Source organism: Dendrobates tinctorius, unplaced genomic scaffold (genome assembly GCF_039654945.1).
Source record: "Dendrobates tinctorius isolate UK_male_01 unplaced genomic scaffold, ASM3965494v1 ptg000069l, whole genome shotgun sequence".
Lineage (NCBI taxonomy): Eukaryota > Metazoa > Chordata > Amphibia > Anura > Dendrobatidae > Dendrobates > Dendrobates tinctorius.
This window is the reverse complement of record NW_027361737.1, coordinates 4,745,078-4,766,395: the sequence shown is the minus strand read 5'-3', so window position 1 is coordinate 4,766,395 and position 21,318 is coordinate 4,745,078. Positions and strand designations below refer to the sequence as shown.

The window sequence follows — 21,318 nt, the reverse complement described above, 5'->3', positions numbered from 1 at the left end:
ACATCAACTGTTCTTCACTGTCCTATTAAGGAAATAGAAGAATCCATGATATCTATAAACAGAAAGATAGTGAGGAAACACTTAGCTAACCTAAATGAATTCAAATCTCCAGGTCCAGATGAATTACACCCCAGAGTACTGAAGGAGATAGCAGAAGAAATTTTTGAACCCCTCTCCATAATCTTTGAAAATTCTTGGAGAACAGGAGAAGTCCCAGAAGACTGGAGAAGAGCAAATGTTGTTCCTATCTTCAAAAGGGGAAGAAGGTGGACCCAGGCAACTATAGGCCGGTGAGTCTGACTTCTATACCAGGAAAGATCTTTGAACAAATTATTAAACAACATGTATGTCAGTACCTGGATAAGAATGAAGTGATTAAACAGAGTCAGCATGGGTTTTAACTAATAAGTCATGTCAGACTAACTTAATTTCCTTCTATGACGGAATCACTGATTGGGTGGATCAAGGAAATGCTGTAGATATAGTATATCTTGACTTCAGCAAAGCATTTGACAAAGTATCTCATACAATCCTTATTGAAAAAATGACTAAGTATGGAATGGACAAGGCAACTGTTAGGTGGATTCATAACTGGCTTAGTGATCGGACCTAAAGAGTGGTCGTAAATGGCTGCACATCCAGTTGGAAGAATGTCTCAAGTGGGGTACCACAGGGCTCTGTCCTGGGCCCTGTATTGTTCAACATCTTTATCAACGATTTAGATGAAGGAATTGAGGGTAAACTGATTAAATTTGCTGATGACACAAAGCTAGGAGGGATAGCTAATACTAGAGAAGAGAGAGAGGTTCAAAAAGATTTAAATAAACTGGAGAAGTGGGCAGCAACTAACAGAATGGTTTTTAACAGGGAAAAATGCAAAGTACTATATCTGGGCAATAAAAATGAAAAAAGCATATACAGAATGGGAGGAATAGGCCTAAGCAACAGCACATGTGAAAAAGACTTGGGTATACTAATAGATCACAGACTGAATATGAGTCAACAGTGTGATGCAGCAGCAAAAAAGGCAAATGCAATTCTAGGATGTATTAACAGAAGCATACAGTCTAGATCGCGTGAAGTCATTATTTCCCTCTACTCCTCTTTGGTCAGACCTCATCTGGAATATTGTGTCCAGTTTTGGGCACCACATTTTAAAAAAAAGACAAAACTGGAGCAAGTTCAGAAGAGAGCGACCAGAATGGTGACCGGTCTGCAAACCCTGTCTTATGAGGAAAGGTTGCAGGATTTGGGAATGTTTAGTTTGCAAAAGAGAAGACTGAGAGGAGACTTAATAGCCGTCTACAAATATCTAAAGGGCTGTCACATTGTAGAAGGATCAACTTTATTCTCATTGGCACAAGGAAAGACTAGAAGCAATGGGATGAAACTGAATGGGAGGAGACACAGATTGGATATTAGAAAAAACTTTGACAGAGTGAACAATGAGTGGAACAAGCTGCCACGAGAAGTGGTGAGTTCTCCTTCAATGGAAGTCTTCAAACAGAGGCTGGACAGACATCTGACTGGGATGATTTAGCGAATCCTGCTTTGAGCAGGGGGTTGGCCCAGGAGGTCCCTTCCAACTCTACGATTCTATGATGCGTAAAAATCGCACAGCACTCGCATGGTGCGAGTGCTTTGTGATTTTTTTTTTTTTATGCACACATTGACTTCTATTGGGGGATGCGATTAGTTTTGCGATTTCTTTTCCTGCCTGATCTTGATCCAATCTGGAAAAACACCCACAGATGAAGACACCATCATAGATCAACATTGAATTTGTACCAATCTGATTTTTTTATCGGATTGAATTTGTCCGATTTCAGCTCAAGTGAGCTTGAGCCCTGAGAATGAATCACAGAAGAGACCATATGGTTTGAACCACTAGGCTGTGGGAAGACCAGGAAGAGTAGTACAAACCATAAGTTTATTAGACTAGAATGGCCAATATCACCCCAAGGAAAGTGGTCACTGTGTAGGAGAGCCACAGATTAACCAAAGCAGAATGTGGTCCAGAATTGTTGGACTTGCAACACTGGAATGCAGAAATTTTTTTTAAAAAGGGGAAGAAAAATATATGGTCATCTACAGGCTACCTTGTATGATGGACTTCAAGCCACTCTTCTCATCAAGTCCAGGTATGAAGGTTTGAAGAAAAAAAGTCTTAATACAGTAAATGAGTTTGCACTCTCAGTACTTCACCTTCTGTCTCAGGCAGCCGGTGTTGGGGGAGCAGTAGTGCTGAGCTGACAGCAATGAAGGCAACTGCAAGTGTGCTTGTAATAGAACTGTACAGTACTGTTATAATCACATACAGCTGTGCAGCACAACTGGCTGCAGTATGAGGACAGAGTTAGCCCTCTTGTACTGTTAGCTCTGCACCGATCAGAACTGTGAGATTGAGCACACACCTGTCTGCCAGTTCATGCGCAGGGGTTAGGAACATGTACAGAGCCATAAGGAGGATGAAGCATGAGGTACAGAAAGGCAGCCTGAACTAATGAGTGTTAAGGAGAAAGGTGGTGAAGTAACGTGAAAGTCAGGAGAGTGGCTACATAGGCTGTGACTGACCTGGTGGGGAAAGGTGGGCAGGAAGACCAGCAGGACACAAGAAAAAAAAAAAATTGATATTGCATTGTTAAGATCATCAGTTTCATGCAGATGTTGACCTGGTTGGTCACTGTAGGCATGTCACTACCTGGAAGTTACCATTACAGCAGGAGCAGACATTAGGAGTCACTGAATCCATGGTGCGAGGGAGAGCCAGATCCATTAGGAACACCAACCTATCATCTACAGGACAGATGAAGGCATTGGACAGTGTTAAAACCTGTTCATTAGACAGCAGTGTGACCATAACCTCTAGGGCAGTGAACTACTACAAGTGCTAGGTTATTTTAGGAGAAATACTGTATTTCATAACTGGTCCATATAATGGATGACAGCAGCGTATTAGTCTTTTCACATTACAGTCACCCAGTTAAGAATGTAGTGTGTAATGGCATTTGAGAGCTTGTATGGCATATAATCAGCAGTTTGGCAGATTAGTTGTCAGATAAACCTCCAATGAATTCATCTAGGGGTGCAGTGTTTATATTGACACCATATATGAATTTTATACCATTGAGCGGTGAATACATTACATTTTTACCACTAAAATGCTGTTTTAGCCCCAATTTTTTTTTTTAATTTCTTAGGACTAAGGTTTTTGAAGCTGAGGGCTGTTTTTTTTCCCCCTTGACTGCTAATATCCTACATGCAAATCGAAAAATATTTCAGGCACAGTGCAAAGCTCAGAAGGCAAGGAGCACCAGATTTTACCATTATGGTTTGCAGGTGCCATGACCCACTGGGAGAGCCCATGAGGTTCTAAAACAGCAGAACCCTCCATAAGTGACCCCAATTTACAAACTACACCTCAATTAATTCGTCTAGGGGTGCAGTTATTATATTGACACCAGGGGTATGTCACAGAATTTTATACCATTGGGCAGTGAAGACAATAACTACATTTTTACCACCAAAATGCTGTAGCCCCAGATTTTACACAGGAAGTGGGTAAAAATGGACACCAACATTTGTCCTATAATTTCTACTGAATGTGGCAATAGCCCATATGTGGCTGCATAGTACTACTTGTACTGTTTCACTTGTCTTTCGCTAGAGGTACTTGTCAGGGAGTCACAAAAACACCGAACTTTGCCTTCCTAAAGTTTGACCAGCTTAGAGATGCCCTCAGAAATACAAATAAATAGGAAGTGTTTAAGAAACATCCTAAATAGGCACTGTAAGCCGTTTATAACTTGTGGGAATAAAAAGGACAAGAAATTGGGTTTTTCCCCCTATGTGGCTAGACAAAGTAGTAAGAAGGGCAATTAACAGCAAAAAGAAAGCATTTAAACTACTAAAGCAGGATGGCACTGCTGAAGCTCAAAAAAAATTATTCTTCTCCCTATAGTCATCTAAAAAACCTAAGTTAAAGCTGCCAAAAAAAAAAAAAAAAAAAGAAGCACATTGCTGAGGACAGCAAGACTAATCAATTGTAAAAGAATCATAAGTGAAAGTGTAGGCCCCTTAAAAAAATAAAAAAAAAATAAAAAATAAAAACTGAGGAAAGAATGGTTGTAGATGACCATGAAAAGTATATTAAACACCTTCTCCATGGAGGAAAATAAGATTCTAGGTGAAGTGCTGAGACAAAGAAAACCCTATATTAAGAGTCACCAATCTAACCCAAGAAGAGGTGCGAAACCAGCTAAGCAAGGTTAAAACAGATAAATCTGGGTCCGGATGGCATACACCCACGAGTACTAAGAGAACTAAGTAATGTAATAGACAAACCATTATTTCTTCTCTTTAGAGACTTTACAGCAATGGAGTCTGCCAGAGGACTGGCTCCTAGCCAGTGTGGTACCAATATTGAAAGAGGGCTCTAAAAGTGAACCTGAAAATTATAGGCCAGTAAGGCTAACCTCTATTGTTGGTGAAATATTTGAAGGGTTTCTGAGGATGTTATTCTGGATGATCTCAATGAGAATAACTCCCTCCATATCAGCATGGATTTATGAGGAATCGCTCCTGTAAGACCAATCTAATCAGCTTTTATGAAGAGGTAAGCTATAGACTGGACCAAGGCGAGTCACTGGAAAAAGTCAAGATATACCACGTCCAAAGCGTTTGATACTGTGCCACACACAAGATGAGAATGCTGGGTCTGGGGTAAGTGTAAATGAAGTAACTGGCTTAGAGAATATACCATTTATAATCATCCTCTGCTTTCTATCACTAACTGGGTTGCTGTGACCAGTGGGGTACTGCAGGGGTCAGTGTCGGGACCTGTTCTCTTCAACATATTTATTAATGATCTGGTAGAAGGTTTACACAGCAAAATATCAATATTTGCAGATACAAAACTATGAAGTAGTCAATACAATAGAGGATGGTATTCTGCTACAGATGGATCTGGATAAGTTGGAAACTTGGGCTGAAAGGTGGCAGATGCAGTTTAAGAATGTAAGGTTATACACATGGGAAGAAAAAAAAAATACCACCATTACACACTGAACGGTAAACCACTGGGTAAACCTGACCTGGAGAAGGATTTGGGGATCCTAGTTAATGATACTTACCTGGAGCATCCAGTGCCAAGCAGCAGCTGCTGAGGAGAACAGGATCATGGGATGCATTAAGAGGTCTGGATACATATGATGAGAGCATTATACTGCCTCTGTATAAATCCCTGGTTAGACCACACATGGAGTACTGTGTACAGTTTTAGGCACTGGTGCTCAGGAAAGCTATAATTGAACTAGAGTGAGTACAAAGGACAAAGTTACTAAAGGGGATGGGGGACTAAAATACCCAGAGACATTAGCAAAATTAGGATTATGTAGTCTAGAAAAAAAAAAAAAAATTACTGAGGGGTGATTTAATAACCATGTACAAGTATATAAAGGGACAATACAAATGAGGGATGTGTTTACACCAAGGAATGTGATGGCCACAAGGGGACATTCTCTGTCTGGAGGAGAGAAGGTTTTTCCACGAACATAGAAGGGAATTCTTTACTGTTAGGCAAGGAATTCCAGATTCTCACTGCCCTGAGGAGGTGGTGATGGTGAACTCAGTTGAGGGGTTTAAGAGAGGCCTGGATGTCTTCCTGGAGTGTAACAGTATTGTATCTTACAGTATTAGGTTCTTTAGAAGGATGTAGATCTGGGGACTTATCCTGAAGGAATATAGGCTGAGCTGGATGGACAAATGTTTTTTTTTGGCCTTGCTAACTGTTACTTAGCCATGCGGAGAGATTTGGGAAGAATTGAGGGCCATTTGCCTTCTGGAGTGCAGATTTTCCTAGAATACTTTGCAAACTCCATGTTCAGAGCCCCACTAATTGCTGTAAAAGCAGAAGCCCCTCAAGTGACCCCATTTGGGAACTTCTACCCCTTTAGAAATTTATCTACAGGTGTAGTGATGATCTTCCAGAAACAAGCAGCAATTAATGTTGCCGAGTGAAAATTGCCACTGCATTGACCAGTACATTATGCACAGCCAATGCATCTGGAGGCATGCACCCGCAAGTTAGGTGGGCTCTCATCACTACAGAAATGCCAAACATGTGGATGCTATGTGGTTTAACTACACTGGGGCTCAGAAATCCTGGTATAAGCGCTTAGCGTAGGATAAGTGTGCCGAGCCTTACTGCAGTTCTGGGAAAGCAGAATGAGGAAAAATGCAGGTCAATTGGATTTAAGCCATTCCTTGTGCGGTATAAGTGATTAGGTGACTTTGGGGTAGTGCGATTACAGATTTATTGGGTTTGTTTGGCTGCAGTCACACCAAGATGCTTTTATTGTAAAAATTAAAGAAAATCTTTAATTTGTCCCACAATGGGACTCTATTACAGGGCGTGTTATGCAAGCTTTCAGCACTGCACTGACAAAGTTGCTGATCATGCTCCAGACAACTTTCCTAGCTCTGGTGACCTGGATGTAGTCATGACATCAGGTCACCATGGCTACAATGGGACCCCACATCATGCGAGGTCTCTGATCCAAGGGCAGAGGGCTCACACTGGCTCCTGAAATGCTTGTTTGCAGCATTTAGGGGTTAAACTGCCTGGAGAGGTGTGGGACCACTCCTTGCACCATCAACTGACACCTGGCAGTGATTGGGCACACAGGCTGTGTGCACACCCATGCAGGTGTAATCTGTCCCATGTCAATAGGGTACAGGGATGTATTACATACCATGTCAGAAAGGCATTACTGTAACTTATACATCTAGAAAGTGTGACACTGATTTTTGTATGTTCCCAATTTACAGGGCCTTGCTTCATTTCTTATTTATAATTACAGTAATTAGTAGAGATGAATTTGATGGGTTGCTGCTCATTTGGCCTGCTATAGCACTTACTGAAGCTGCAGAGGGAACCCAGCTACATGGAGCATGCCAGCTGATCAGTGCCGCAGCTGCACGTGTTGCAGACAGTCACAACTCCTGCATGGAGTTGTGACAGGGACACTGCCACATGCAGCTGGTCAGCCAGGTTCCCTCTGCAGCTTTTGGCAAGTGCTATAGCTTGCCGAATAAGCAGGGACCAAAAGCAGGGATCAAATTTGCTCATCTCTAGAAATCAGGTCAAACGGTGTGAGATCTGGTAGTAGAGGTCAGTCTCCACAAATTATGGAGCTGGGCAGTTGTGCTAGCAAGGTCACATCACCCAGCAGGTAGTATGCATGGGTCCTGACCTGGGTAAAAACCTGAACAGGCCTGTGAAGTTAAGGGATGAAGAAAAAGTAAACAAATTACTGACCAAAACCAGTTTATTTCTTTGAAGTGCCATACAGTTGGTTTGAAAGAAGCATTACATCAGCCCTCTGAGGTACAGAACAGGAAGGAGTTGTAGGCATTTACATTGTGCTTCTAGTTTGCTCTGTGACCAGTCACATCTGTTCAATGGTGATGTTTATGTGGAAGCAAACAGAAGATTTGAGTCCTTCACTGTCCAGGACAATGAAGCAGTGGGAACAACAGCATCAATTGTTCTAATAACAGAAGGTAGAAAGATGAGCGCCATATAAAGGTCACACAGCTAAACTGGCACTGAAAAAACCCAGTAAAGACCTGTACTAAGAATCCCTGGAGAAGTGGCACATAGCTGGGCATGTAGCCAAATGATGCTCATTTTACATATCCCACTTACAAGAGTGGATGAATCCACCGACTGAGGTTTAGTAAAGCTTCTAGCAGTTTAGTAAACATTGTGGTAGAACACCATCCTAGATGCCAAACAGCAATGTCCATTTAGGTTTGTGTTCTTGTGGAAGACCTTACAATCCTATTGGAGATAGGTGTCCAGCTTCTTCTTGATGTTATCATAAGAATCTGCTCCCATGTAGTCAGCCTGGCCCTGTTCCCACCTTTCCCTGCGTTCTTCTGAAGATATAGAGGGTGGTGGAGGAGGTTGTGCTACTGCTATGGACATCTGTGACATGGCTTCCGTTACCTCCTCCTAGAAGGAGAAAAAAACCATTTATAAGATATGACATTTTCACTAGAAGTTAATCACATCTAAAACTAGAACAGGAAAATGAGGAAACCAATGGATAGCTTCCATGCAAGGAGGCAAGCAAAGCTGGCAAGGATATCAAAATTAAAGAAACCCAAGTGGGAAAAATAAAAATGATCTGCATGAGGTCTGCAAATTGTACATAGCAGCTTAACAGTTTAACGTTCATACCTCATCTCTACAGAAGCGGCAAGAGAAAGCCAGTGAGCAGACCAAGCCCGACAGCTGTGGACAGTTATAGAAAAAGTGGAGAGGTTGAAGAGTTATGATATCCCGTTAGGAACCCTCTGCAGAGAAGAAGCGCCCGTGCACACAAGATGCAGCAAATGCCAGTTATACAATGTCCCACTGACCATCAAGTGGCTTATATGTACTACAAGGTCTGTTTTATTGGATGAAGAATCCTGAGCTGTGCACAAGCAAAATACTAGTGGACAAGCCAACCTTTAGAGACCTGATGGAGATTCAGGCTGTGCACCACTTTGCTGCAGTTCTGATACTGCGGCTTCAACAGCTCACCACTGATAACTAGGTAGCCTGCAGAACTGTAGTCAGTTTCTCTCCACCACCAACTTACAAAGCTCAGTTGTCAGTGTGGGTGCAGTTATAAGACCACCTGCTGCAGAGCCAGTTTATTGTGAGAACTACAGGAAGCTGTTCAGGATGAGCTAGAATTAGTTTTTTCCAATACCATGCTGCTTTCAGATGTTATTCCCTGCCCCATTTTTGTCATTTCACAAATGCATGGATTGGTGCCATATCACAAGTTATAGGTAATGGTTTAGGCCATACCCAGAGCTTGTAGTGCAACAACTTACACAGAACAAATGCCACAACTCAAGATATAGGGCGAGTGGCTCTTCAGTATACTTAGAATCTGATGGCAGTGTTTTGCTCAAGAGACTAGCCAAGCTAGCATGCTTTGCCCTTAAACATTTGGTTAATAGAGGGGCAGTGAGTTTTTTTTTTTACATGCATTTTATTAAGTGCAGATTCCCAGTGCAGCATTCAGTGGAGGGGAGGGAAAGGGTCAGATTTGCAGTTGTCTGCATCAAGATACAATGCCATTTAGTAAAGTAGTCCTCTTGCACTTGGGATCATTGCTTAAAGTTTTAAAATATCATGGGGATGTCATAGAGATGACACTTCTGGATGCTGCATGAAGAGATTTTGATGAGTGAACTGGATCTATTAAAGTTCTGTATCAAGGCATGATCTCCCATATTTTGGCCAATTGCTCATGCCAACCAATTCACGTTTGAAAGAAAATATAAAAAAACTGCACCAAATGACTGGCTGAACCAGGTAGAGGTACTTTGTTTGGCCACACTGAGGTGCATTCTTATTTTCAATAGGTGGCTTTGTGAAGCCAGAGATGTTGGGGGATATTAGAGAAACTGCACTTAAGCATTTTTTGCCATGATGCAGTGTACTTGGTTTTTACAGTCATCATCCTGAGTCCCTTTAAGGCATCATCTGGTCATTAAGTTTAACAATTTAAAAAGCTATGGGGGCTCATAATGTGCAGTGGATGTAATGCAAACATAGCTGCTCTTGCAGAAAGGCAGCTGACACATGTCCACTCATACCCGCCACCATGGGATGCAGTTCTAGTCTGATTTACTCATTTCACAAGCCATGTTTTAACTGTACAAGCAAGTTTTCCCCAGAAGGGTGAAGTCAGTTCAGATGTTCCAAGACAGAAAATTAGAACTGCTAGGCAGACATACCGCTTTTAAGCCAGTTGAGGTGTCCTTAACCACTCCATGTTCTGTTAGAAGTGGGAGAATTCTAGATGTGTAGATATCCCACCAGAGGCTGAGGAACTCTGGATGAGTGAGAGTTTGGTCATGTATATCTCCTTTCACAGTCCGTGTTTTACTGTCATAGGTATAATTCCATGGCTTCACTTTACCAAGGAAGTGCACCACTTTTGCATCAGCACCAAACCTGAAACAGACAGACATGTTATATAGAATCTCACATTAAGAGTGCCCTCAAGTCAATCATCCAGGCAGTCTCCAATAGAGTAAAGCCAATAGTCAGTCTCAGGCTGTCTGATGCAGAGAAGCTTTCTGAAAAACCTGGCTTAACATTGCTTTAGAAACAATAGTGAAACCTTTACAAGCTTGGTTGATGTCCCAGCTGGGCCAAGTACACCTGATCTGACAGTGTTGTGACACAAAGTGTCCATTCATACATGGCTACTGGAAAGCCCATGTCTTTGAGGCAAGAGTGAAGTCATTACAACCCTCTGATGGTACATCTAGAGAAAGAATGACTTGCCAGAAGAATTTAACATCTGGCTGTACAATTTTAAGTGTTCAGTATGACATGTAGAGTTACCCTTCATAATGATAGGCATACACAGCCCATGACACATGGATGTGTGAATGGTCACTTATGGAGCTGCAGCAGGTCTAACCTTGACAGCCACAAATATGCTTGTTTGGCAGCATTTGGTTCATGAGACCTGTAGCCAGTCAGTGCTTACAACTGACATGTGAAAACCTTGCCTCAGCCATCACCAGCTTGCCTGTTCAAGGGATGCAAGTTACTTCCACTCACAAGCCTTGACTTCTATTCCACCGCTCAGGTTACATTGTAGAAGCCACCTCATGTCACAAAGCAGTGTGACCTGAAGAGCGGCAATCAGAAGCAGGAGATCATTAACACTATACAGATGACATGTTCACAGTAGGGCCCCTATACTTCAGTCTGACTATTAAGATTTGTAGCTGCTACTAAACATCCTTTATTTTTATAATTTTTACTTAACATTGAGCAAAATTAATTATGACTTGTTAGTTTGGCCCTCCAGCATTAGGTTTGCGCAGCTTTGGGGAAAATAAGTTGCCACCCTTGTTAGAGGCAAGTCTGTACCCTGGTGTGGAAAGCCTGAGAACCACAAGATTAGAAGCCAAGTTTAGTCATGCTTATGTTAGCAGTTGCAAGGAGTCCATGTAACTTGATGTTGAAGCACGTGGGGATGGAATTCTCATGTGATGTCTTGTCACTGATACCAAGTCTCCATACCTCCAACCCCGATTCCAGTGACCCTGCACAATCAACTTCCCGAGGCCATGTACTTACGCTTTAAATGCTGGAAGATAGGAGTATATGGAGATACTGCTCAAGTTATAGATGAAGGGCAGGTGCTTGTGGATATCTTTTGTTGCCCAGGTATTAAAGAATGAGTTCAGTAAGCCTTGGTCACCTCCTGAAATAAAAAGGATGCATGTATAACTGATACTTTGCTCTATAATGTAACACATCAAATATCTGCAGGGGACGTTTATCCAGCAGAAGGCCTTTGCCCACTCAGCAAGCAGTCTTGGTAAAGCCTGAAGTACTAGCAGATTGTTATGGGTGTGTTGTAAGAATTGAAGCTCACCCAGATCTTTGCTGATGTGCAGCTTATTCCATTGTAGGAGAGGACATCAAAAACCAAGACTGGGGTCACACTGTATTAAAGCAGTCCGTTTAACAGATTGCGTTATAACGCAATCTGTTAACACTGACATTAACCTCCATTATTGGGTGCATTGCCAATACATGCCATAATGGGTAAGCGCTAGCAATGTGCCAACATTCAGTGACAGACCCTTGAACACAGGCTGCAGCGTTCGTCATTGCTAGCGCAGATGAAGCATCTGCGGTATAGCATAATGTGATCTTGTTATGCTATAGTGTTAACACAGCCCATCAACTCTGTTGAATGGGCTGCTTTAATGCAGTATGAACCTAGCCTTAAAGTGTGGTGTGCAGGGGAGTTATGCAGTTGAAAGCATGACAGCTTTCATTTTGTGTTTTTCAATGCACCACCCTGAAGCGGTCCTAAAAATGGATTCTGGAGGTGCTGGCTAATTAACACTGCTGAATCCCAGCAATTGGCTCCCATTTCTTGATTATAAGTTTTATGGGTGGCTTCACATGCAGTTCCATATAAGCTGCAAGGATTTTCATTAAAAAGGTGCTACTCTGGGGCCTCAGTTTGGAGTTTGCAGTAAGCTGCCAGAGACAGGTCATATGGCATTTTGACATGCTGCCAGCTACTACAGTGTTGTGGCTGACATTTGGATGGAGGGCATCCCCAAGTAATTTGTTTCTTAATGGACCCAGCCAAGTAGCAATACTAGTTCCTTCACTTCCATCTTCATAAGTTGGAAACATCACTGATGAACTCTCAGGGTACTGACTGCAGCAAAGTGAGAACTACTAAACAGCCATGAGTGCAGAGACCTGTGACCTCTTGATTAGAGGTCTCACATTGCAGTGTCATGCCATAGAGTCTAGTGACTCCTGATTTGTAGTAGACCAGAGTGCCTACAGAGCATTCCCCAACTTGTCAAAACAGTACATGGCATAAACACCACCTGTCCAACAAGCCTATAGAAAATGTAGCCTTGCTGTGTTTGCCAACAAGTAAACACAGCTTTTGGTGTATAGTCTACTACCCAAGAATTGGTCCCAAGTTTCATGCTGTAAACATGCCATCTACTTGGAAGGCTAGTTCTTCTTGATCAGCATTCTTCCCACACTATAGAGGCTTAACCCATCCTTCACTTCCTAGCATACCATGCTCTTTCCATTGTCCAGTGGCCTGCTTGTGCCAAGCAGAAAGCCAGTGAGAGCCACCTTCTGTAATCCATCTTAGCTGCTAGAGATAATGCCATCTGATACCAGTCAGTTGTCAGAGATAGGCAAGACACCAAGTCATTTAGTGGTACAAGATGATACAGATTTAGTACATTCAAATAGTCTTAAAAATGATAGTGAACTAACACCAAGCTACAATATAAGGCTGATCACTCCCGTCACTGCATTCACTGTCCAATTCTTTCCATTCCCAAAACACTGTCTAGACCATTTGCTAGTCTTCTGTCAAAACAAGTATTAATCACCTTTTGATATTAAGTCATGTGTGATAATTGGTGACATGGATGTTTCCTCTAAACACAAGGGGCATGTCACAAGTTTAGGCAAATCTCTACGTTAGGGACTACTCAGACTCTAGATTACTGAAGACCAAGTTTCCCCTTGTTGGAATCCAATGATGCATGATCCTTGGCTTATGGGCAACTTACGTCACTTAATGACATGATAGTTTGTGTTTCCCATACTAGTACAGCATTTGAGCAAAAGTTAGAAATTTACAGAAAAGGTCAAGGACCATAATACACAGATCTTAGGCATTTTAGTTGCTTTGACAGGAAGCCTACAGCTAGAAGCATCACCTGAAGGTTACCAGGCAGCACCAAGTGGATCAGCCCACACTTTTACATCAGTTGCCTGGGAATTAAGGCAATGCATTAAAAATGATTTATGTTTTGCAGGGTCACATTTGTTAGTTAAATCAATGTGTAGTTTAACAGCTCCATGGCAGCCCCTTGCTGTGATATGCAGGACAGTGCCATGAATTGTCCAGAATGTTGGCAGACTTACAGATTCTGGGCTTGAATCCTGACAATGATGAACATAGTGGCCTTTGGCTGAATAATAAGTCATATTTTGGGCAGTGTCATCATTGAGGCCTTGTCTAGCTTTAACTCAAAACACATCTGAACACTACCTGGGTTGTGTTGTGACATTGTATTAGGAGATATTATCCATTGTCTCCATGTGTACTGCACCTGACAGGAATTAAGAGATTGTCGGGTCTCAAAGTTGAAAGGCACTTTAGAAGAGTTTAGCAGTTTTAGTTTGAGCCTCAGTACTACAGTCTGTAGAGGTAGCAGTTCAGAGCTTGTGTGCCATATCTGAGGTACCAAGAGTCATGAGGTTATACCAGCAAGAATATCTTCTTGGACTACTCACCATCAAAGCTGCCTTCTTCTGTGGCCTTATGCAATAGCTGCTTGTAGGTTTCTACAGATGGTTGGAATACAAACACTCCAGAGTTAAAGCAGTCAGGCCAGCCGGGGTCTGGGGCTGCAGACAGCTCTTCTCGTTCAAATAGGTCATCAATGTTCTGCAAAACCTAAAGTTTTACAGAAAAAAAAAAAAAAAAAAAAAATTTGGCTCCTACACTTGGGATCTTATCAAATGGCATTCACAAGATCAAATAAATATCAGGTTTGCATTACCACTGTATCTGCATCCATAAAGACACATTTGGTATATTCTGTCAGTGTCCAGCAATGAAGTTTAGTTAGTGTGACACCAAGCTCTGGTCTCTCCAGTAAAGCCAGATGGGCAGAATCCTTACTGTCCAAGACATCCACAACTCTAACGTCATCGTACACTTTGTTGAGTACTTTCCTGTAGAAAAAACATGCTTGATTAAGGAATTCTCACTCCATCACCACAAGCCATGAATGCAACAAAAGAGCAGGACTCACCTCATGGAGTCTGAGACTTGAGGAGTTATGAGCACAACCAGCTTGTGTGATGTATACTTCTGTAGAGATGAGCCCAACACCAATGCTCCTTTTCCATAAGAGTCATTTGTAGCAAGGGTGACGAAAGCATAGTCTAGGAGGAGAAGAAAAGTTTACTCAAATACTGAACACAAGTTTACAGAAATGTGTACATAGCTCAGATATTGTGGCAGTCTCCCAAAATGTGACTACAATACCCATGTATGCAGCACCTGCACTTCTGCCAGACCCAGTCATAGCCATAGACTATGTAGTTGTACCTAGAATTATAAATGGCAGAGGAGTCACTAAGCTGATGTACTCTGGCACATTGAGAAGAGGGGGTCCTGTTAGATACTGGGGCTCACATTACTTCAGTTACTTAGATCTAACACATAGCTCCATTTTCAATATGCAGCTTCACCATAGGTAGTGCATAGTAAAAGGCCCATAAGAGAACCATGATATGCTACCCTTCTTGAATTTTTAAAGAGACAGAAATAAACATGACACTGTTTGCAGAGATCTTTTGGACTGTGCGAGTGTTGCCATCTCTTGAAGTAGCCATCATACCATGGGCAACATTTTCCAGTGTTAATTAGGTAAAAAAAAAAAAAAAAAAAAAAAAAAAAAAAGCCTAGTTCAACCCTTCTCCACCAAGTGTACATGTCACAACTAATGTAGCTATATTGTGTATCAAGGAAGATTATCCAGCCTTTTTTTGAAAGCTGAGGGTATGCACACATGATCAGGAATTGTTAGTGCTTTGGGCGCAGCACATGGTCACTGCCATCTACTGAATGTAGATGAATCTGTGTTCAGTGAGCCATGTGGAGTCACCGTGTCCAATACATTGTACGGATGAAATCTTAGAGACTCACATCTCTACAAGATAAGCTGACATGCTGCAGTCCGCAGAAGTGTCTGTCTCTGCAGGTGAGCCAGGGATGTCTACACACATAGTGGGCGTGGGACTTCTTGACATCCCATCCACTATGCTGTAACATCTGGATGCTGTGGGATGGATTCTGCAGTGTCTACCAATCACGTGCATATACCCTTACTACATCTTGTAGTTGGCATTCTACAGTCTGACTGCTCTAACTGTAAAGAACCCTTTCCTATCTAGCTGCTGAAGTCACCTTTCTTCCACTTCCAAGTTCCCCTACTCCTCAGCATGGTCTTTGGTATCTGTTGTGTAGTAGTACTTGGCAGCTATCACTTCCTCTACATACTATGACGTTCCAACTGTTTCTCACCACTAGTATCAGTGCCAAGTAGGTCTTTGTCTGAGGAACCACATTAAACACTTGTATACACTAAGCAGTGCCACCCCTGTGCCCATCATCTCCCAGAACAAGACTGCTTGCAAGACTACATAGACCAGCAACCTGGATAGTGTTTAGTGTAGAGTCTTCCTATCCTTGCATCATCAGGAGCCACAGAGGAAGTTATGAGATGGCTGATCACCAGGTATAGTCTTGTCTGTTACAGATGCCAGGACAGAGGCAGCAGTATGTGCAGGCCACATTCTCAGCAAGTGGCACTCAGTGTTTCCAATTCATATTTTCTAGACATTGGACAGAGTTCAGCAGCAACTGGATAAATAAAAGGCATCAATTGTGCATGGTAAAATGCTTCCTCTAGTCTCCAGTGGCAGTGTATATGAAGAATTATACAATGAGGAACAGTCAGCCGTCTTTGATGAACTACTATAGCAAATCTAGTATTGAAATGCTGGCAAGTGACTTCAAATATTGGGCACTGAAGTGTACACTGCTAGTTATGGCCTCCAGGGCTGTAGGAAATGGAGAATGAACAGCAGTGTCGTCTGCTCCTGCTTAGGCCTTTTTGCAGCAGGTTGTCTTTTCCAAGTTCTGTTGGACCACCAGGTGGTGACTTGGTTTAATTTTATAGTTGATTGGGAGGAGACATTAGCCCTATATGAGCAATGAATGGTAAGCTAGTGAACACTATATATTCCCCAAGGTATATGGCATGACGTAGAAGAGTTTAGCAGAAACACAGCAGACCAGTCCTGTGATCAAGAAGGCTGCCAGCTTAAGAACAAGCATTCACAGCTTCAGCCAGATCCAATAGTGTCCAATTCATCCATGAACAAGATCGGTCTTATATTATATGCAAGCATGGCATCCTGTTACATAACCTGCCCATGCACAGGAAACAAGATGACAAATGAGCACTGAGAACACTCGCGTTCTTGGCAGGAGTGGAGCTAGAAGGAATGTTGAGGTGAGCCCCAAACACAATTAGGAGACTTGTGCTTACACACACCTACCACAGGAGCCAGTAACATGCACCAAAACAGACCATTCACAAGTGTCCTCCTGACCCTGTATATAGCAGCAAGTCCCTGAATAAATCATTTGAGTGTAAGCTAGTTGTGCACTACCCCCTCTAGATGCCACCTCCATATTGCTGCTGTGGGTCATACCATCTTCAAAGAACATGAACTCCATCCTCTTCTAGTGGTCTCATAATGGTCACAGACTCAGCAGCCTGAAGTATTGGTTTCATGAGGTCACACTAATGAAAATGTTAGAAATTGGTAATAAAACTGACTAGCTTCATCATTATACATCTGTGTGAGACATTGACACAAGATGTGGGAGAGCCTAGGAACTCTTCATGGGCCAAGCAGTATGAATCAGGGGTTCTCAGCTAGAGGCAACTCAAAAAAGTTCACCATCTGTAAATTATGGACAATTTATGGGTCTCTGGGGCATAAACACATGGATCCTCAGATCCTGACACCTGGGCCCCATCTGAAGGGAACATTCTAGACTTACTGTTCATGGTCTGAATCCACTCAATGAATTGAGGAGCACCACTAGATAGGGTTCACCTCCTGTTCTTGGGGGAATCCTGTGGTCAGACCCTCAGTAATGCTGGCCTTTTATACCTCCTTGCATGAGGTTGATTGTACCAGCATGCTTTTACTAGCCTGGCATGGTTTTTTTTGGCCACCATTCACACAGCCCTTCATGTGAGCAGGGAAGCCTGCTGCCCTGAATAAATGATCTGTTCAGGGAAGATGTGCTCTACTTCGTGAGAGAATGCAGATGTAGGTCATGACTGCAAGTATCTGAGGCTTTATGGTCCTGCTACTAGAGCCATTTACAGGCTGGTATCAGATGGATTCTGCTGTAATGCCATCCCCTTCATTGTGTGATGTGTATGAGAAGTGGGTTACAATGCCTGTAGTGACAGGTCACATCATCCCCTGGTCCGCTCATGCTCCAGATTACTGGTAGAGCCATCAGCGCAGTATTGCATTATCTTGCTTGTTCTTTATCCCATCAAACTAGTAATCCCAGCAGGATTAGAGCTTGCTCACCATCAATCTGTATTTTTTGCCAGATATAAAACAATGGGCCAAAGATTGTGAATAAACTATGCTTGTAGGGCTGCAAAACCATTTCTAGCCTTAAGGCCACTGTTGGTTGAAATCTGGCTTCCTATTCATGTGCCTCTGCATTCCTGAGATACAACCCTCAAAATGCCTGTATGCAAAGCATGTTACAAGGGGGTGTGGTTATCAACTTCTCAGTAGGAGTCTTGAGGATCACACCCACTTGGCTAATGACTTCAGTTGAAGCAGGCGTCATCTCAGGATCACCAAGAGCTATATCAGATTCAGGAGATCAGTGGCATTTAAACTAGGCATGAAAATGTTAACAAGTCTGACCAACAGGGTTTCTTAAAGGGACAGTCCCATCTGATTATATATTTACAGAACATGCCACACTTTTGGATGAGGATCCCAGGGGTGCAGCCCTCACTACTGGAGTGGAGACTTGAGTTTCCAGGTCTGTCAAAGAGAGGCAGGTTTACTTACACCATCTAGCTTCCCTAGGCAGACAGCTCTAGAGATACTGAATAGCTAGCTGTGGCAAACATGCTGTCCTTCACAAGGCAACCCCTTGGGAGCGCTGCAACCTGACAGTGAGGCTTTAGAACCAGGAGATGCTGGGCATTGCTTGTAAGGTGTCAGTCACCTCCACAGATGGACATTTGGGTCTTTAAACTGCCAAGATCATTTTTCTCTTCTATAGATATGCAGTAGTACTGAGATGTTTTGTTTACAGCTTGTTGCCTAGGAGACCAACCAGCTTCAGTGATCCCATCAGCTTCAGTGCTTACAAGCTCAATAGAGAACAGCTTGTAAACACTGTACATATTTGGTCAATACAGCTAGATTATAGTCATTTGTCAGGAGAGAAAAAAAATGATAATCCCAACAGCTGGAACAGTAAATAAGTTGTTTCTTGCAATCAGTGATGATACCCAATTATTAAGATGGGAATAACCCTCAAGAATCCATCACTGCCGTCACCACCTTTAATAGGAATCCTAGTCCTCGAAAGACCTGCCTATCTAATGTGGAAATATCGTAGAGTAAAGACCCGGGCTTAGTGTGATAGCGAGGAAGAGGAGCTAAAAATAGGAGCGCTGGAAGCATCGTCAATGAGACAACAGCTGGCGAGAGGGAACACGGGCCGGTGGGAAGGAGTCCTATACAGATGCCCTCGTCTCTTCATGGACCTTGTACTTTTAGAGTCTGAAACCAATTCTTTTATCATAAGCCTGATTGATTCTAGGTGAATCATCCTGGCTATTAGCCTTCTGGTCACTCACCATTGCTGCCACCAAGACCTGCCATTCACCCCATTTCTTAAATATGTAAACAAGCTTCTACTAGAGCCAGGCATGCAAGGGTTAAGTTCCTAGAAGGAAATAAGCCGCACTGCAGGCCTGCACCACCTGACCATGGAGCACGGTCAAGGACACCTCAAGAACCTGGGCTGATCAGCACTCGATGGGTTTGGGATATATTTTATAGCGCATTGTGTGAACATGGCCTAAATGGGCCATCCACTGTCAGCAGGCACTTTACTTACCCTCTCCTCCAAGGCCAGTGCTGTGTCTATCCCAAGCTATGGCAGAAGATGCTGACGGGACAGTGAGCTAACGTTTGGGCATGTTCACACTGAGGTTTTTGCTGCGTTCTCATCATGGTACATTTGTCCTACAGTATGTTCATGCTGATAAAAGCTTAGCGCATTTAAAAAAAAAAAAATTTTGGAACAGAGACCTGATGCAACAAAATCTGTTTGTACTACCTATTACTTTCAACGGGTGAAAAAAAAAAAAGACTGCAAAATCTCTGAAAGCAGCGACATGCTGTGTTTGGCAAAAAATGTTCTTTGACAAAACGGATAAGACTAAAAGACAAGGGGAGTATGAGCATTCTGGGCGCTCAGACTTGCTGGTACTGTGAAACGCAGCAGATACAGTGTGAACAGAGCCTTAGGCTAGAAGCCTTCGTGCCTGGCTAAGGCGCTGGGCCCCGTGCACACAGGACAGCTGTGCAGTGGATTTTGCAGGAGGGCCAAGTATTACAGTACCAGCAATGGGGAACATTCCATGAAATCCTGAATCCACTACTCACCTCAGGGTGGGATTTTCTGTGGCCATTGCACAGATATGGTGGACGCAGGCTGAGGGGGGCAGGCAGCTCCCTCCCATGTGGATTTTGACAAATGAGCATAAAATCTCAGAAGTCGAGTGTTCCGCAGTCAGTGAAAACTTTTGCAGCAACTTGCTCTAAGGTAAGGAGCGGTCATCCAACTTTCCTATATGGAGAAGCACCCTGACCAGGTGGGGGCCAGAAGGGCATCTGGCGAGAGGCCCAAAACTCAGCCTTCTGGTCCCACAAGCACCACTGGTGGTACCGGCCACACATTCCTACACTTCATGACACTGGCACCATCTTGGAAACGGGAGGAGTGGGACATTAGGCCGTCCAGAGGAGGTAGAGCGCTCACTGCTCAGTCCCCGGGAGTAGTGTTTGCTTGGAGCACCTGAGCCGATATTCAGCGAGGACAGGAACAATAAAAACATGGCCATCACCTGAGGCATCAATGCCCAGCAGCACCGCAGATGGCACCAGGCAGCTGGTCAGTCAGCTGTAGAGGAAAGTAGGGAGGGGACTTATTGGCAGTCACAGGTCAGTGATTAGTTGCTAGTGGCCACCATTGGAGGGTTAGTGATCATTACACCACTGGCCGGTGCAGCCCCCCACAAGCCCAGCAGGACCCCACACTTTCAGATCCTGGTTGGTGTCAGGCAGTAAACCAAGATTATCCAACATGGCCTCTCAGTGCAAATAGCACAGCCCACCAGGATCACTAGGTGTGGGGGTCAGTGGGCCACGCAGGATCACAGCAGGAGTAACCCTTTCCTCCCCTGTCTGGCTGTGCACTCCCTGCAGAGCCATCACCACACAAGCACATGACAGTGCAGGCTCCCGAGGAGGAGAACTCACTGCCAGTATGTGAAAGCATTGCACTTTTGGGGTTGTAGCCCCCCAGCTGGGTCTCTGCAAGTGGCCATTACCGCCCGTATCACTGTCCAGGAGGCTGCAGACAAGTGCGGAGGGGCCAGAGGGCAGGAAGGGGTTAACGGGCGCTGACGAGCGGGAAGGCGCACTCTATAAGGACGGAGAAGTAATGGAGGAGGCAGAGCCCCGGCACCTACCTGCCATCTCTGAGCCGACGTGTCACACTGCGCGGTCCCGGAGCTGCACAGATGCTGCCGGTCATACATCCGCACCGTGACCTCCCTCTTATATGCGGTGCCCATGTGACCAGGCCCCGCCCCCACAGCAGTGAGGGCGTGTCCGGCTGACAGTTACGTTGCACACACAGAGATCCCGGAGCTGCTGATACGGCGCGGCGAAGAACGGGTTCACTGGACTTAAAGGGACATGCAGTCCCGGCAGATACTGACCCGGGTCACTGCGTCCTCACAGAAGGAAACATTCCCCAGAGCATGTCAGCCCTTCAGCACAGCGCGGAGCTT

At 43.7% G+C, this 21,318-nt stretch overlaps 1 protein-coding gene across 1 annotated transcript; it reads right to left on the bottom strand.

The window, feature by feature from the left end:
• Positions 1-7,310: 7,310 nt before the first annotated feature.
• On the bottom strand, positions 7,311-21,110 carry GYG1 (glycogenin 1). The gene is made up of 7 exons (XM_073581063.1): positions 20,995-21,110; positions 14,416-14,548; positions 14,161-14,335; positions 13,892-14,054; positions 11,168-11,294; positions 9,805-10,024; positions 7,311-8,017 (listed from the first exon to the last, which is right to left on the bottom strand). The coding sequence occupies exons 1-7, from the start codon at positions 20,999-21,001 to the stop codon at positions 7,844-7,846; spliced, it is 999 nt and encodes a 332-aa protein (XP_073437164.1). The 5' UTR covers positions 21,002-21,110; the 3' UTR covers positions 7,311-7,843.
• Positions 21,111-21,318: the final 208 nt, after the last annotated feature.